Source organism: Microcaecilia unicolor, chromosome 7 (assembly GCF_901765095.1).
Source record: "Microcaecilia unicolor chromosome 7, aMicUni1.1, whole genome shotgun sequence".
NCBI classification, from domain to species: Eukaryota; Metazoa; Chordata; class Amphibia; order Gymnophiona; family Siphonopidae; genus Microcaecilia; species Microcaecilia unicolor.
The window spans coordinates 271,663,138-271,682,595 of NC_044037.1; the positions used below are offsets into that span (position 1 = coordinate 271,663,138).

At 40.1% G+C, this 19,458-nt stretch overlaps 1 protein-coding gene across 1 annotated transcript in view; it reads left to right on the top strand.

Annotated features, from left to right (window-relative positions):
* ACTR3 (actin related protein 3) overlaps positions 1-19,458 on the top strand; it is a 106,871-nt gene that overhangs the window by 30,205 nt on the left and 57,208 nt on the right. Inside the window, exons 2-3 of the mRNA XM_030209572.1 lie at positions 12,155-12,210; positions 15,820-15,944. Coding sequence (XP_030065432.1) covers positions 12,155-12,210; positions 15,820-15,944 — 181 coding nt within the window. The remainder of the gene's footprint in view (positions 1-12,154; positions 12,211-15,819; positions 15,945-19,458) is intronic.

Sequence of the window (19,458 nt, forward strand, 5' to 3'; positions counted from 1 at the left end):
AGTGGCCTAGTGGTTAGGGTGGTGGACTTTGGTCCTGGGGAACTGAGGAACTGAGTTCGATTCCAGGCACAGGCAGCTCCTTGTGATTCTGGGCAAGTCACTTAACCCTCCATTGCCCGCCACATTGAGCCTGCCATGAGTGGGAAAGCACGGGGTACAAATGTAACAAAAATAAATAAATAAAATAATTTTAAAATGAAGCATTGAAAGTAACACCAGATTTTTAGCACACTCCTTTTTTTTTTTTTTTTACATCAAGTAGTTTGTGCACTTAAAATCATTAGCATTGGAATTTGTTTGTGCCTGTTGTTTTAGCACATAGATATCATAGTTTAGTGTACATTTTTTTTGCACTAAAACCTAAATTTTACATCTTAATTTTAGTACACACAAGTTGCATTAAAAGGATAGTACAATTGAGTTGCTTAGCCCAAGGGATTGGAAAACATACTTCCACTGAGTGTAGAAATGGCAAAGTATTTTATATCCACTAATCTTAAGTAACATTAATACAATATAAATTGAAATAAGAATAATGCTGTAGTTCAGAATTCCATGCTCTAAAGATATTTTGAACTATATTTTTCTTGTGAAACTAAAGAGTAGAAAGAAACTGGAATAAAATTGTTTCATCTTTACAGATTGAGGGCTTTAATAGAAAATGGAAGTGTGTGTGTCTTGGAAAGTTCTTCATTCAGAATCCAGTTTTATCCAGGGTTGAGATTTCTACTAGATGTCTGTATTACAAATTAAATGATGTTTTTGTTGGATGAGTTTAGCAAAGTAATTCATGAGATAGATGTGAGAAAGTTAACCAATTTTTAAGATCTCTCAGGTTTATAAATGTTCAGAATAAATGCCTCTTAGCTATTCTGAGTGTTAGAAATATGAATTTTTTTTTTACTGAGGAGATCTGGCAGGAAAGTCTGTGTCCTCTTAATGCACTGCATAGCTATAGAGGTGATTTTGAGGAAGTGGTATATTCTGAAGTTCAGAAGTTATCATCATAAGATGTAATGTGTTTCTAGTTGTATCATTATCCCTAGTCTCACTAGGTACTCTTCATTTGTCCCTAAGCTAAGGCATCTGTTCCCAAATGCTTCCTGGTTGTCCCTCAGCAATCAGGTTTTCATGATGTGTATAAGCATAAGAAACTAGCATGGAATAGAGGCAGTGCATGCAAATCTCATGAATATTCAGTGTGAATATCTTAAACATGACTGACCAGATTCTCCAGGCTAGGTCTGGAACTGCTGCTTAGTTGAGAGCTCAACCTACAGATTGGGATGAAAAAGCACTGAGTAAACCAACTAATGAATTAAACCATAGTCCCAGCCAACTGCTGGCACATCTGTAAAGGCATATGTTTTGCCAGAGTGTAATTTTTTGAATGCTTTTTTTTTTTTCATGTCTTGCCTTAGCCAATGCATTTTAGGCCTAGGGGGAGTGGGTTGAAGCGGTGGCTTTTTTTTTTTTTTTTTTTTTTTTTTAGATGGAATACTGTATTGTAGTGTTGGCTTCCTTAGGCAAAATACTCCAGCAGATTATCAAAATACATTTTGATCTGGCTGACAATTTGAGAGTTTTATGCCTTCATTTGCTTTGAAAATACTGGTTTTGCCATTTGTCTTGGATCAAGTGAATCCTTAAATTATGGGGCCCTACTTTTCTAAGCTTGATTGTGATAGGCATAAAATGGAGCAAAACCTATAGTATGTAGTCCTTATTTGCCTTGTCTTGTAGGGTGTTTGTATAATTGCTGGGCAAGTGATGTCAAAATCCAGAAAAACTTCAGATGGGATGGCCTGTTTATATTTTTTTATGCCTTTTTCCTATTACACTTCTTAAATTCCCTGTTTACTGTATTTTTATATTTCCAAACTGATCCATTTCTTGCCAAATGCATTCTCACCGTATCTGTACTGAAAATAATTCTTCTCTTTAACAATACTGAAAATGTTAATATACTAACTCAGTATCCAGTGAGTGGGAAGAGAAATTGAAAAGGCAAGAGTAAGGGGGGGGTCTCCAGTAGGAAAATATAAAACCATGTTTTATTTTAGGACTTAATAAAACCTGTTCTATAAGTATTTTGAGACTTATGATTTGTATATTTGGAAAAACTGTTTAAATACTGTTCTGTTTGACTTTTCTTGCCTTCCTACATTTTCAAACCAGTGTCTTCATAATGTGACTCTGCCAAAAATTAACTAAATAAGACTGTTTTTTTTTTCCTCTAGAACTGAAACTGTACAGTTTTTCTTTGGTTCCTTTGGAGTTCAGTTTAAAAGTGTGGATTTTAAACACTCGGCAGTAAAACTTGATTGAATGAGAAACAAATCATTTCTCAATTTATTTTTTCCCCAATTTGAGGCGTATCCTAAAAAAGCAGTGACTACTGTGTCTGCATTTTTGGCAGTATGAGTGTTTACAATGTAGAGCTACATCTCTTAAGCTTTTCCAGGTTTGGATGGAGAAATACCAACTAGAAATAAGTTTCCTACAAGTTTTATTTAAAAAAAAAAAAAACTGCCTTGAGCCAGCCTAATCTCTGCCATCACTTTTTTCCTGTTTCGTTTCAGGACAATTCTAAGTACAGTGTGTAGAGACATAAGTACATAAGTATTGCCATACTGGGAAAGACCAAAGGTCCATCAAGCCCAGCAACCTGTTTCCAACAGTGGCCAATCCAGGTCATAAATACCTGGCAAGATCCCCCAAAAAGTACAAAACATTTTATACCGCTTATCCCAGAAATAGTGGATTTTCCCAAGTCCATTTAATAATAAGTACATAAGTAATGCCATACTGGGAAAAGACCAAGGGTCCATCGAGCCCAGCATCCTGTCCACGACAGCGGCCAATCCAGGCCAAGGGCACCTGGCAAGCTTCCCAAACGTACAAACATTCTATACATGTTATTCCTGGAATTTTGGAGTTTTCCAAGTCCGTTTAGTAGCGGTTTATGGACTTGTCCTTTAGGAAACCTTCCAACCCCCTTTTAAACTCTGCTAAGCTAACCGCCTTCACCACTTTCTCCGGCAACGAATTCCAGAGTTTAATTACACGTTGGGTGAAGAAAATTTTCTCCGATTTGTTTTAAATTTACTACACTGTAGTTTAATCGCATGCCCCCTAGTCCTAGTATTTTTGGAAAGCGTGAACAGACGCTTCACATCCACCTGTTCCACTCCATTCATTATTTTATATACCTCTATCATGTCTCCCCTCAGCCGTCTCTTCTCCAAGCTATATAGCCCTAGCCTCCTTAGTCTTTCTTCATAGGGAAGTCGTCCCACCCCCGCTATCATTTTAGTCGCCCTTCGCTGCAACTTTTCCAATTCTACTATATCTTTCTTGAGATGTGGCGACCATCTATGGACTTTTCCTTTAGGAAGCCATCCAAACCTTTTTAAAACTCTGCTAAGCTAACGGCCTTTACCACATTCTCTGGCAACGAATTCCAGAATTTAATTACAAGTTGAGTAAAGAAAAATTTTCTCTGATTCGTTTTATATTTAGTACATTGTAGCTTCATCGCATGCCCCCTAGTCCTAGTATTTTTGGAAAGCGTAAACAGACACTTGTGTTTAAAAGAAAAAAAAAATCAAAACACCGTTAACCAACAGAGAACCAAGTGAAGATGTTAATATAAATTGTGTAACCCATTGAGGAAAAAGACCTCAAACACCTGGATGCACTTTTTTTGTTTTAAAACGTTGCAACAAATTACTGCAAACAAGGCATTTTTTGAAAATGAACCGCATGCACCTGATGGTGACTCAGCTGTTTCACAATCGTGGCTTTATCAAGGGTCATGTTTCAGATTTTCTACATTGGATGTTGCAGTAAAAGGAGACATGTCGTTCACATCCAGTCTTCCAATATAACTTTATTGGGAAAACACATGATACAGTTATTAGCTAGTGATTATTAGGCATATGACTCCTAGGTAAAAAAAAATGTTTCGAAATTACACACTGTAGCTTTTTTAAAACCACTTACTAAATGTTTATAATGATGCCAATCTTACATTTTTAGATGACTGCAGCAATTTATGTGGGTTTGTCAATAGGCATCACATATGCTTTAAACAAAAATTTAACAACTGTGGGAGACTTTATAATAGCAATGCTTCATAACTTACAAGGTTGTCCTAGTGCAGTATTCTTCTTTACTCTGCAACACTTCATTTTCTGCTTCTTAACCACTTTATATTTCTCAATTGTAACATTAATTTCCTTATGTAGAATCTCAAAAGTTTCTTCTAATGATGATTTTTAATAAGTTTGAGTGGATTGAAAGCACCTCTGGTACAACATTTCAAATCAATGCAACACAGTTTTAACAGTCTGCGATGCTTTATTGATAACTAGTAAAAAAAGGCCCGTTTCTGGAGCCAATGAAACAGGCGCTAGCAAGGCTTTCCTCTGGCCCCCCCCCCCCCCCAACGCACATTCGTCATCAGTGATGCCATTGCGCCGGCCCTGGCCGCCATCGATGTGAGTAAATTGCTCCGCCCTCAACGTCATAATGTTTGACGCGAGGGCGGGGCCCCAAGACTGTGTTGTTCATGGCTTCAGAGCTTCGAACTTACGAACCTTGGCTTCAGTGACGTCAGACAATAGAACGTTGAGGGTGAGTTTTATATATATAGATCATTCCGCACTGCATGGATTATGCTACGAGACTGTTACAGAAGGAGCAACGGTGAATACATAAACTGCATTCCTATTGGGCTAAACAGTAATATTGAGTGGAAAGCTTTTACGTAATAATTTTTGTGAAAGAATTTCACTAGATTTGTGATGTCATTGAGTAGAATCCAGTGTGAGATCACAGACATCACAGTGTGCCCTCCCATTGGTTGTCAGAGTGACTGCGTTTTTATTAAATAGACGGCGCCATTTTATGGAAGTGTTATGGAGTAAAGAAGAATGCTATCCTGGGATAGTCTTAAGTTATGATGCGTTGCTATTATAAAGTCTCCCAGAGTTGTTAAATTTCATTGCTGTTGGTCATCACATATGCTTTAAACAATCTATGTAGTTTTATCAGTTGGCATCTAAATATGTAAGATTGGGCTACTATAAATATTTGGTGAGTGGTTAAAAAAAACCCCAAAACTCTGCTGTGTAGCTTTTTGAACAAAGTTTTTACATTGGAGCCATATGCCTAATAATCAATAGCTAATGACTGTGTTGTGTTTTCCAGTAAGGTTGTGTTGGAAGACTGGGTGGGATAGACATATGTTTCCTTTTACTGCAACAACAGTTGATGTAGAAACAATTTGAAACACAAGCCCTGATGAAACCATGATGAACAGCTGGGCTACCATTGGATGCAAGTTGAGTGTTTCATTTTTCAAAAGTTTCTTTTGAATATTTTGTATTGTAATTTGTTGCAATGTTTTAAAATTGAAAAAAAAAATTGCACTAATGAAATTTGTAAAAATTATAACGAGGGGTTTTTTGGCCGATGATAAGACGTTTTGTTCTGGCATCTACATGTTTGAGGTCTTTTTCCTTGTGAGTTACACAGTTTATATAAACATCTTCACATGAATGTTAATGGTGTTTCATTTCGGGGCATATTCCAATTTTGTGTGATTCAGTAGTACAGTGTTTCTCAAAAAAAATTTTTTTTTTTTAAAATCACCCCCTTTCTTTAATATTTTTTACACCCTCATTCTTAAAGTTAAACTTTCCTTGAAAACTTTCCTGTAGGTTTTAAATTACGGGGAAGTTGGAAATGACTGTGGTGGGGTACCCTGGAGGGCACTGTAGCTCTATTATACTGATCCTTTTTCTTTCCTATCCAAATGGAGTCCTGTTTCTTTTGATTTATAATATTGTAATGTATGTAAACCACTCAAACAAAAATTGACTGGTATATCCATCAAGTAATAAAGAAACTTGAAAAAGTGATTAGAATAGTAAAACTGTATTATGTCAAGACAAACATCTTCAGCCCCCCTTCTCATCAGGGGTGGGACATCATAGATTGAGACCCACTGCATTAGTGCCTTTTCTAACAGATGGAAGATCCATAATGTAAACTATACATTATTTGTGGTCTGTAACTGTATGGTGGTAATGGAGGCTAAAATTAGAGTGACCTTATATGTTGATAATGAACTTGGAGGAGGGAATCAGTGTACTTCTGAACACTAGCAACCATGTGTGCTTGCACGTGACAAGCTGATGCTACATTATACTACTTTAAAACTTGAGAATATGTAACTCAGGGGTTTAAAAGTTACGTTTTACCTTGGGGGGGGGGGGTTGTCTGGTCCATACTTGCTCTCCTGTAGCATTGGTGGCCAACGTGAGAACCTTTTCTGAGTCTGGAGAGAGTGCAGGGGGTCTTGGAGGCAGACTTAACGGCAAGCATGACCTACCGCGTCATGAGCTTTCCGGGGCAGGCATGACTAGGAAAATGACCTGCATGAGGCCTATCTGGTGCATGTGCATTTAGGCTCTGGAGCCAGCACTAGTCCCAAAATGCTGCTACTACTACTACTTATCATTTATATAGCGCTACTAGATGTACACAGTGCTGTACACTTGAACATGAAGAGACAGTCCCTGCTCGACAGAACGAAGTCAAAGCCTAGATTTGCAGGCCTGCCCAGCACGGTTCGGGAATAATTGTGGCTTTATGCCACTGCTGTGGTGGATCCATCGGGACTCAAACCAAGCACTGGGATCGGGAACCAGGTTAAGGGGTCTGGTGACCTGGAAATTTCAGTATTTTAATATTTTAATTTTAAATAGCTGTTTTTGGGTTCCGAGGTACTGGGACTTCAAGGGTTCATTTCTAAATAAATATTTTTTGGTATTTATGGAGTCTGGAGATGGGCTAAGGAGGTGAGGTTTTTTGAAGAAAACAAAAAAGGGTTTGAAATTCTAGTGTGTGGTGCTGACTGGTTTTGAAGCTTTTGGTGGTTTAATTTGGAGTTTTGTCACTTGGGAACACATCTGGGACTATAATTTATTAAAAAGATGTCTGAAGGTTTTAGAAGAAATTTTGGCTGTTTTTAAGTGGAAAATATGTAGTGCATATTACTATTTTTAAATCTGGGGAAAATGGTAGGAATATGGGTTTTTTTTATAAAGGTGCATGTGGTCTTTGTGATTTTCCACGGTAAATTTTCTGGTAAAATGAATTTTTCCATTATAGTCTGAGAAGTTACTTTCAAAATGGAGATTGTGCTTGTTCAAATTGTGTTCCATTGTGGGTGGGGGTGGGGGGGGACCTGAAAATTCTGAGAAGGGCTTTATGATTGGCTGATCTAGATCAGGTGACCCAGCTGAGGTAGCATTTCTATGGAAACAGTTTTCTGGGCAGTTGCAAGAAGAGCTGAAGACGAGTTCAGACCTGTGTAATTGTGTGTGTGGGGGGGGGGGGGGGGGGAAATATTCACCTAAGGTTTTGTGAGTGAGGATAAAAACATTAAAAGAAGCTTGAAAGACTAAGGGGCTCATTTTCAACAGCTTTGAAAATACACCTCTAAGTGTCCTGAGTGTGGTGTTATGAAGTTTAGGGTCCAGAGTGATTTTGGTATAACCCAGCTTTGACGAGTGTGACTGGTGTCAGGCTGTCTGAAAAGAGGTGGTGTATTTTAACTGGATTGTGAATTGTCAGTAAATCAGGATAGGGATGTGGTCTATTCTTGTTTTCCCTGTCTGAAGTGTGAAAGGGGTTTGATTCAGAGTAAGGTTGGATTTAAGAACTGCCTGTGGGTGTTTTGCTTTGATAAACCGCCTTTTAATTGAGTTAGAGGGTTGGTTGCAGAGAGTGACCTATGCAAGATCTGTTGTGTATGGTTGCACTGTCTAACCTGTGTTCTTCAATGGTGTAGGGAAAGTTTTTCCAGTGTTAGGAACTCAACAGTAAGGGTTCTTGAGTAAGCTTTTATTTCCTTATTTAGTAAGGACCAGTATTTATATAAAACTCAGACTATATACTGTGTAAGAGTTAGGAAGGGAGGGTTTTGCCTCATTTTATGTATTTCAAGTTCAGCAATTGTGTATCACAGAGAAGACATCACAGGCCACTCCGCAAGTAAGGCCAAAGCCAGGAGTCAAGAGAGGAAAAACAGCTGTTCTACACTGCGACACAAAACACTAGGATAAAGGAACTGTGTTAGGGAAAAAAACTTTAACCATATTTACTACTACTACTATTTAGCATTTCTATAGCGCTACAAGGCGTACGCAGCGCTGCACAAACATAGAAGAAAGACAGTCCCTGCTCAAAGAGCTTACGATCTAATAGACAAAAAATAAATAAAGTAATCAAATCAATTAATGTGAACGGGAAGGTTTATAGTTGAACCTGGCTGGTTTATTGTTCAGGTTGGGACACGGGATCTGGAAAGAAACAAACACAAAGAATCAATTCTTATTTGAGGATAGGGTGTTGATTCTGCAAAAAGAAAAAAAAAATCTGAATTGAGGGGGGAAGTATCCGATGGAGTTGATCCGTATTTATGGTCTTGTTCCAAGTATGTACTGGTAGAGTTACAGTATAAAACAAACCTATAAGAGTTCAGCTGAATGCACAAGTTTCGAACATTCAATTTCTGCTCAAACGTTACATTTTATGAAAGTTGAAACAGCTTTTTTAATATTTTGTTTCCTAGTACATTCAAATCTAAAACAAAATAAATTTTGTTACATCAAACTGGTTCCACGCTCCCTTTTAGGAAAAATCCTGAATTTGGATCTTTTTTTTTTTTTTCCCCACTTTGAGTTAAGTGGACAAGGTTAGTTTAATTGTATCTGTTCCAGACTGGACAACTTGAGGTTACCACTACAAACACCTGGTATAGTAGAACTGAGCACCCTTTGAAACGGTAGTAACACTAGGATTTATGGATCGGATAATGATCCAAGAAACACTGTAAAGTGTTTGAACAGCTTGCACCTGTTCCAGCTTGTACCTATTACACTACATGTTTGCAAAGGAGGTGAGCTTGTGAGTGTTTAGCTATTTTGCTGGCAGTAGCTTCTCTTTACTGTCGGTGACGAACAGGTAAATGATCTCTACTGGCCTTTTTTTTTTTTATTTTATTTCCCCCCCATGCAGAGTGTTTGAAGGTTTTAAAAAGATTGAAATCTAAACACAGGGGAACTGTTGTATTGGTTGCTGCTATAAATCTGATACTATTCTGATATTTCTGAAGGTAGTGTGAACCATGAAAGGTGTTGGCTTTTGAGAAGGAAAGTTAGCAACAGCCTGGCCTTGGAGGAGCAGTGCAGTGTGCAAGAACACAAAATTTGAGTGCCTTATTGTTTACTCATTATTTGACATGCAAAATAGTGGATGTTGAAGAAAGGGGTCAGATCCAGCAGGAAAATTAGTTTACCTGTAATTTTTCTCCTTGCTTATCTTTCAATTGAAGGGGGTGGAGGGAATGTGAAGTAATTCTATACAGTTTGTGCTGCAAGTAGATGAATATTTTAAGGGTTTATATTGCACATAGGTTGTAATGCATAAAAAAGTCTGCACCCATGAAAGGAATGTGATCTCGGAGTAGGGAATGAGCATTACTGAGCAAGATATGGAAGTAGGCAGGTACTTATTACACATTTAAATGAGTGTACAGTATAAATCACACCTAAACCAGCAGGAACGTGTATTTTGAGACCTGGGGTGTGGACTAATGGAGATTTGCTTGAGAGAGAGAGTTGTCTGTCATTGCAGCTCTTCATGCTCTGTGTCCTTGTCTTCACTTACTATTTTTATCTCATTTGTCAGCTCCTCTGTCCATATGCTTAATCTTTGACTGTCTACCTACTGTTTGTTACCCTCTCTCCCTGCACTTCCTCTGTGTCAGGGACTCTCCATCGGTGTCAGTTGTTTATGTGGCTGCTGCTTGTGTTGAATCTGGTACTAAGGGGTAGATTTGCTTCAGTGAGTGGTATGTATGAGTTTTTCCTTTGTGCTTTGCCTTGGAAGAAATAGAGGAGGAGGTGGTACCCTCCTCAGAAGATAGTCTTGCAGCCTAGCAGGGCTGTGCAATCAGTACACCAAACCTTTGATGTCTTCGACCCCTCTAATTTTCTACTGTCCAACTCTGACTCCTACTGATAGGCTTTACATTTTTGTTCCGGACAAAAATGTGTATGTGTGATATATTGTATAATAAAATATAGTGTGTGTGTATATAAATTTTCTGTATTATAATGTAATCTTTTTTGGGGGGTTTCTTATTATTTTGAAGCTGGAACTGGTACATTTTTAGCAACACTGACTCCAACTCCACAGCCTTGCAGCCCAATTCTAGTTCTTTGGAATAGCAATGGATGTACAAGTATAGAAGACTATCAATGCCTTTCGATAAAGGCTCAAATGCAGCTTGGAGAGGGCACCCCATGGTGGTGAAACACCCGAACACAGTGCATGTTTAGGCAGGGCCAGGTGAGGCTCTGGCCCATTAGACCAGGTGAGGCTCTGGCCCAGGGTGCTGGTGATTTAAGGGCACCAAAATACCCAATCTGACTTCCTTTGCTACAGGTTAAGCCTTTTCTCCTTGCCCCCCCCCCCCCAAAGGTCTGCAGATCTGGCACTCCTTTCTCACTCTCCCATGGTCTTGTAAAGTTTGTTGGTTGACGGTAGCGGCGGCGGTGGTTGCTGTGGTATGATAGGCTGCTTTCAGCTAGCCCCTGGGTCTTCCCTCTGCCATGTCCTGCCTCTTCTGATGCTATTTCCTGTGGGTGGGATGCAGCAGGGAGAAGACCCAGGGGCTACATGAAAGCAGCCCGTCATGCTGCTGCTTCTGTTGATTGACATTACAGCACTGGACCCAGGGGGAGAGGAGAGAAGATACTGAATCTTCGATGAGGTGGCACCAGAAGCGATGCCGCCAAAGCAAGTTGGCTCGGGGAGCCAATATCCCTAGAAACAGCCCTGTCTTTAGGTTACCACAGCAGTTGAGCTTTGACCTTATTCAGCCTTGACTGGTGCTTCAGTGGGCATCAGCCAGTTTGTCATTTCTGTGCATAGCTCATTTTTTTCTCGGGAGAGCCAATTAATATACTGCTTGAGAAGGAGCAGCAGAATGCAAGAAAATGAGGTATGGTAGTAGAACCTACTTAACAAAATAACGCTTATCATACGGTTTGCTCACTTCCTACTCTGCAGTAAGGAAGCCTAGTCATTTGGCTGACCCCAGCAATATTGTCAGCATCTAGAGCTTCGAGTACGTAGTGGGCTCCACTGATAAGGTGTAAAGGGAATTGCTATTACATGCTTCCTTAGCCTGGGCTCACCAACTTTGGACAGAGTGAGATGGCTGTACCAACAGAAACCAGGGTCCTCACGCACCTTGAAGGTTTTAGAATTGGGCTATGAGCTACCCACAGCCCTGTGGGTTGTAATTTTGATCATGAGAACAAGCTATCCAATGCTTGGATACTAAACAGTTGTAGTAAGTCCAGCATATTTGGGTGGTACTGACTTTTCAAGCAGTATTTCTGGGCCCTGCCCTCAAGAGAAAAGGGACTAGAGATGGTGGTGGAGGTAAATTTTAAGGAGATGGGGATGTGGGAATGTAAGAGAGGAGCATTGTCCTCTTTTTTTTTTTTTTTTTTAAATAGTTTCCATTTTAGATGTCAGATTATGGTATTTGCTGTCTTGTATACCCCGTGAATGTATGTTGGAGCCGTGAATATGCACTACTAGGTTGTGAACGTGTTATTTGCATGTTATTCCAGATTACATAGGGAAAGTTAATTTATCTAACCCTGAAATAACCTCTTTGTGGTGGTTCTCTTTATGTCCTCTTTTCCATATGGGCAGAAGCTCATCAGATAGTGTGGGATCTGTATATATTTCTGTGTGCTTCTTCCCCCCCCCCCCCCCCCAAAAAAAAAAAAAAATGTTGAAATGATTGGACTTTGTTCCACCAAACTTTGTATAGCTGTAGGTTGTGGGTGCAGAATGCAATGTAAACTTCTGAAAATTGAGTGTTTTGGGGGGAGAGATAGGGTGCAAGGTTGGCCATTTTGAATAAGAAATGAGGTTGAACTGAGGCTATTCTAATCTAGTTGTTTGTTTTTTTTAAATGTCCTTTTAATCCCTGGGGTATGCTTTGTTTTTAGGCCTCTCTCTAACTGTTACTTTTTGCTTCTTTTTTTTTCTCTAGGTATACAAAACTGGGATATGCTGGAAATACAGAGCCACAGTTTATCATCCCATCATGTAAGTATTCCTTAGATAGTTAATTTTATTTCTGTGTTCCATTGAAGTTTCTTTTGCTCTTTATTTTGTTGAAAAGAAACTTGTGATCGTCTTTTATTGCTTTAATAAGCAGATTATAATTTCAGCAAGACTAGCATGGATTCTGGTTTTCATATTTGTATATTATTCCATAGCAGTATCTTATTACAGAACAATGGATCCGACCATCAAAAGACAAATTGTCCGAAGATCCACACTGAATTCAGTGGTGATGTCTTCAGGGATAATAAAAACAAGTAGCTCAACTGAACATACCTGGTCTTCTGTTCATAACTTGTTCATAACCACTTCCTATTAAAATATTCATTTACCTTATTCTTTCTAATAATCACATGGGCTGTTATTAGAAACACTGGATTTTCTGAAGTCTAGGGTTCACTATTTAATAGAGGCACCATTTCTCTCCTCCTTCGATCCCAATTTCTGTCCTCCATCCTGTCCTCTGTAGTAACTGTCGTTGCTCTCCTCCGCCTTCTCCGCTCCCGGGACGAACGGATATCTCTTCTTACCTCATCTCGAGGTTATAGTGCAGGGCCTTGAGCATCTGCACATTCTCTGGGCCTGGAGCATGTGCAGTTGCTCAAGGCCCTGCACTGACCCAGCACCATAACCTTGAGACAAGGTAAGAAGAGAGGTTACTCTTGGGGGAGGGGAGCAGTGCAGAGGCTTAGCTAGGTTTTGATGTTTGGGGGAGCAGACTTTTGTAAAATAGTCTCCAGACATGGGCGTAGTTTGACTTTTGGGGGGGGGGGGGGGGCAAAGGGTGTGACTTGGCACATTTGCATATTCATTTGCATATGTACATCTCATACATATTCATTATGGCTATTTAAAAGAAAACAACAACAAACACATACACACACACCAGACTAAAATGCTGAATATGATGCCAGCATATCAAAAACAATAGGGTCAGACACGTTATGAAATAACACAAAACCCTACAAAAAGACACTCAAACACCTATACAGAAAACATAAGCACAACAGCCCTAACCCACCTATGAAAAGACAGTGCTATAAATATTACACTGGACCCTAGAGCACCAATATACCTGCTACAGGAAAACTGGAACAAGCTGGACTGTTACACATTCCTACACAAACACTACATGCTAGCAGAATCTGTCACCTCAGTCACATATGCAGAACACACAGTCCCTCATGTGATACAAAATAGGGAACCACAAAAAACATGCCCACAAAAACTGAAAAATAGATCTCATCAAGAAAGCCAGACTCTGTAAGCAGTGCAAATACTGGTATAAAAGAAACAGAAATGTATTTTCTTCTGTGCTCTGCAAAATACAACAATAGAAAAAAATGTACGTTTCACAAAGCAGGCACAACTTAATCCTTAAAAAACATTAAATAAAAAGAATGTTTTCTACTTCTGTGGTCTGAGCATTCTATTTTTCTAGTTAGGCTGGTCCCACTGTCTTTTCCACTTTCCATGTGTCAGTCTTCTCCTAAATTCTTTTCCAGGTTGACTTTTCCATTTCTTTGCTCTTCTCTTGTCGTCTTCCTGTCCTTCTCTGCATCTGTCTGGCAGTGATCTTTCATTTTACGCTTTTTTTCCCCTACTTTTCTCTCACTCTTTAGTCTTTAGTATCCATCTACCTACTGGCTTTGACCATCTCCCTCTCATTTCCTCTCCAGCACTCCCTTTCCCCCTCTATCTCTCCCTTACCCAGTCTCCTAAATTCCTCCCCCATCTTTCACCCAATTCATTAGTCCCCCATTCCCATCCTCTGTACTCACCCTCTTTGCCCTTATCTACCCTCCACTGCTTCTCATCACCCTACCCTATCGGTCCCAGCTCCATCCATGTCTGTCCTTCCTTTGCCTCCAAGGCCACTCTTCTGTCTGTTACCCTATACCCCATTCCCAATAGCTTCTCTTCTACATCCCAACCTTCAGACTCTGGCCCTCACTTCCTGGCTGTTGAGAGCCTAGAATTTGCTTCTCTCGGTCTGTCAGAGGGTGTCTCCTGGGTCTTGCTACCTTCCAGGAAAGATTCCACTAAGAGGTTTGCCATCTGGTGTGAGGGCAAGGCCCTAGAACTGTTTACTGTCCTACACAGTCCCTGTTTGAATACCTTCTGCATCTTCCGAGTCTGGTCTTAAGACCAACTCTGTAAGGGTTCACCTCGGTGCAATTAATGCTTATCTTGTAGAGGATAAGCCCATCTCTGGACAGCCTCTAGTTCGCATCATGCGAGGTTTGCTTTCAAAGCCCCCTGTCAAACCTCCACCTATGTCATGGGACCTCATTGTTGTTCTCACCCAGCTGATGAGAGCTTCTTTTTGAGCCACTGAATTCCTGCCATCTGAAGTACTTGACCTGGAAGGTCATTTTTTTGGTGGCTGTTTATTTCATCTCATAGGGTCAGTGAGCTCCAAGCTCTAGTTGCGGATGCACCTTATACTAAGTTTCATCACAACAAGAGTAGTCCTCCGCACATCCCCAAGTTCCTACCAAAGGTTATGTTGGAGTTCCATCTGAACCAATCGATTTGTCTTGCCAACATTCTTTCCCCGACCTGGCGAAAGCACTCTAAACACCTTGGACTACAAGCGAGCATTGGCCTACTATATGGAGCGGACAAGGCCTCACAGACAATCTGCCCAACTTTTTGTTTCTTTTTTGCCCAACAGGATGGGAGTCACTATCAGGAAATGCACAATCTCTAATTGGCTGGCAGCTTGCATTTCTTTCACTTAAGCCCAGGCTGGACTGACACTGGAGGGTCACGTCAAGGCTCACAGTGTCAGAGCCATGACTGTCAGTAGCCCACTTGCGGTCAGCCTCCATTGAAGAAATTTGCAAGGCTGCAATGTGGTTTTCAGTCCACATGTTCACTTCTCATTACTTCCTCGAGCAGTATACCCGACGCAACAGTTAGTTTAGGCAAACAGTGTTGCAGAATTTGGTGTCTAGAATCCAACTCCTCCTCCTAGGCCCGTTTATTTTGTTACTGGCTGCACTTTCTCTGTTGTATATAGTTTTGGGTTATTCTGCCCTCGCTGTTGCGAGGCCCAGTTGACGAAAGTTTTTTTTTTTTTTTTTTTTGGTGAGCCTGGATGTTAGGGATACCCCACTTGTGAGAATTAATGGCTTGCTTGTCCTCGGAGAAAGTGAAGATTCTTACCTGTAGCAGGTATTCTCTGAGGTCAGCAGGCCTTATGTTCTCACAAACCCTCTGACATCCCCTAAGAGTTGTCTCCTATTTTTATTTTTCTTGCTATAGTATTTAACTGCAGTAACTGCGCCCTTGTGGTGGGCAGGAAGGCGCCCGCACATGCACGGTAGAGCATGTCTCACGCTCCACAAATCTCTTAAAGCTTGTTATAAAGCCCAGATCAAGCAACACAGCGCTGCGTTATCCACTAGTGAGAATATAAGGCCTGTTGTCCTCGGAGAATACCAGCTACAAGTAAGTATCTTTGCTTTTTGATATATTTCTGAGTGCAGTGGCATATTTTCAGATTGGGTTTACTTAAACTGCTATAATTCTGAACCACAATCATTTCTTCAGTGACCTAATGGAATACGAACATTCTTTCTACAGGTATTGCTATTAAGGAGTCTGCAAAAGTTGGTGACCAAGCTCAAAGAAGGCTGATGAAAGGTGTGGATGACCTGGATTTCTTTATTGGAGATGAAGCAATAGACAAGCCAACATATGCAACGAAGGTATTGTAAAAACTAGAGCTCAATTGAAGTTAAACTTTAGGTTGAACTTTCATGTTTCAGTTCTAATGGATGGTTTAGTTTTTCTGCAAGCATTTTCTACTTCTGTGTTTAAAAAGAAAAGCAAAGTTAAGTAGTTCTCTTTCTTCCCTACTTCATTATATCTAGGACTGCAAGTTTTAATCGTGATTATTATTAATTATGATTAAAAAATATTAATCATGATTAATAACCGCCCTTCCACCCCACCCACATGCACGGTCGGTCTGCGTTTCCTCCCCTCCTGGTTTACTTTTTCAGTAAGTCTTCGCCCTGCAGCAGCAGCCCTATTGAAACACTGCACCAGCCCTTTCCCTTTGACCCGTTCCACCCCCTTCTGATACAACTTCCTGTTTTTAGAAGGGTGTGGGATGGATCAGAAGGAAAGGGCTGCTGCAGGCCTAGGATGGGAAGAGAACAGTGGGCAGCGGGGAGGGGAGAGAATTGAGAGAGAACCATGAGCAGGGGAGGGAGTGAAGGAATTGAGGACCTCGGGTGGCTGGGGGGGAGGAGGGAGGGAGAACCATGGGCAGGGCCAAAAGGGGAGGGAGAGATGCTGGACTGTGCACAGAGGGAGAAGGGGGAAATACAGAAAGATAATGGACCTGGGGTGGAGAGGATGGAGGGAAGGAAGAAAAAGAGGTGTTTGACTCGGGGGGGTTGTTGGAATGTAATTGTATTTTACATGCATTGCCTGTCACCTATTATTTCTCTGTGATTACTCTGTGACCTCTGATGTGAATTACTTAGAGAGGTCACACAGCTATGCAACTTCCTGTGGGGGCAGATGCAGCACATGCAGCACATGGAGCACATGGAGCTCATGATCTCTCCTAACCTGAGAGGATCTATGGTGGTGTGAGCATCCATTACCATCTAAGCACATGGAAGGAGCTGATAATACAAATGTATAGTAATATGTATATATAAGCCTGTCTGATTATAATCTAACTACAAACTGTGAGTAAACAGATGTTTTGTTACTTCAACTTTAAAGTGACTCAGCAGTGAATTATTCAGGGGTGAATGAGAGAGAGATGAAGAAAGAAATTAACATTTCTAAAGCTGAAGCTGTGTGTACTAAAATCTGCTAATTATTTACTACAAATAATCCAACAAAAGGGTTATGGGCCCAGGGCTCAGGAATTGAAAAAGAAGAGAAATATTACCAGGCAGTAAAAAAGCCACATTTTTCTCTTAAGTTTTAACAGAAAGATTCAGTCTGTCTCTCTCTCCCCCCCACACAGCAGACAGAAGGCTAAGAAAATGGCTGAGGGAAGAAATTCACCATTTTTCTACTCTCTCAAGGTGCCTAAATTAACTGAATTTAATTATCAGCAATGGGAACTAAGATTCATATGTCTCCTTCGAGCAAAAGGATTGAATATATGCTTAGACCAAGACAGAACAGCTGAAAATATGGCTGAATGGGACAATGCAAACTATTATGTGAAGTGCATGTTTTTGGAAGCTCTCTCAGAGAAACAAGCCATATTAGTGGAGGGAAAAGATACACCAAAGGACATTTTATATAAACTGAGAACTATGTATGCAACTACATATGCAAAGCAGCAACCAATTTGGTTAGCAGAGTTGAATGAAACCAAATTAAGGGATAAAAGTAAATGTAATGATCACATTATGCATCTTATGTCTTCATTTCAAAAGTTGGAACTTTCTGGAATTCCCATGTGTGATGCATTGAAAAGAGCATTTCTTTTTACCTCACTATCAAAGAAGTTTGATGTTTTTAGGTCTGTAAATGAGGCCATTGAGGGGCAATCTTTTGAACAGACAACATCAAAACTAAGGCAGGAATGCATAATAAATGATTCTGAGGAGATGTGTTCTCAAAGCAAGTCAGAGAGAAATGAAACAAATTTCTTGGCAAAGAACAGAGGAAGGCGGAGCTATGGGAAAACTCCACCCAAGGGCAAGCTGATTTGCTACTCATGTGGAAAGGAGGGACATGTATCTAAATGGTGTAAGGAAACACAAAACACTCCCTCTAGCTCACCTAAGCCAATGGAACTAAAGAATTTTCAAACCAGGAAATGTATGAAGGACAAAGATAAACACAAGGGCTTTCTAATGGCAGAAAAATCTTTGACTATGGTAAATAATAATTCAAATGAAAGTACTTGGATTTGGATTCGGGGAGCACATGCCATTTAACCAATTGTAAGAATTTCTTTCAGGAAATGTGTCCAGAGGAAGGTATTCTTAAAACTGCAAACGCAGGGACTGCTAAGATCCAAGCAAAAGGTATTGGATTCTTAAAATGCAAAGTGTCTAATGAAGTTAAAGAAATTCCTGTAAGTGATGTCTTGTATATTCCCCAAGCAGTTTGTAATATGCTTAGTGTATCTACATTAGATAAGAAGGGATTTGTGATTCATTTTGAAAACAGTAAGTGCACAATCTCTAAAAATGATGAAGTGTATGCTGAAGCTTTTATGCATAATGATGTTTATAAGCTGAACATTTCAGGTGAAGCCTCACATATGGCGCAAGTAAGGAAGAATGATGGTAAATGTAGTCTAGAAATCTGGCACCGCCGCCTGGGACATCGTGATTCTAAGGTGATCCAGGATCTTTACAGTAGGCAACTAGCCACAGGCATTCAGATAAGTGCAGATGCTGGTAAAATGGAGAAATGCATAGACTGTGTTACTCAAAAAGGTGTGAGACCCTCATTTCCTGCATACACAGGAAATAGGAGTAATAAAGTGCTGGACTTAATACACAGTGACTTATGTGGACCGTTTAATATCCCATCATTGAGAAATAACAGATTTGTGCTAATATTCTTGGATGATTTCTCTAGATATTGTGTGGCCTATTTGCTGAAAGAAAAAAGTCAAGTCACAGACATGCTGAAGAAATACGTAGCCATGGTGAGCAATAAATTTGAAAGAAAACCAAAGGTTCTTCAGACCGACAATGGTGGTGAGTTCACTTCACAAAGCATGCGCACATTTCTAGAACAAGAAGGCATTCAGCATATCACAACAGTAGCTTATACACCAGAGCAAAATTCTGTTGCAGAGAGAAAATTTAGGTCACTTGTGGAAATGACCAGATGTATGCTGTCAGATAGCAATCTCCCTAAAAGACTATGGGGGGAAGCCATTCTCACAGCAGTGTACCTACAAAACAGAATGCCAACTAAAGGCGCTGAGCGCACACCACATGAGACATGGCATGGAAGGAAGCCAAACCTGTCACACATAAGAACATTTGGAAGTACAGCATATGCTCATGTACCAAAGCAAAGAAGGCATAAGCTGGATTCCACAACAGAAAGGGGCATTTTAGTTGGCTATGCTCCAGGACACAAAGGATATAGAATTTTGAATCTGAAAACTGGCATTGTTGGCATAAGACATGTTACATATTTTGATGAAAACAAAAGGGTTGATAAAGGCTGGATTATCCCAGATGAGCCTTATCATCCAGAATATGAAACTAGAACCAT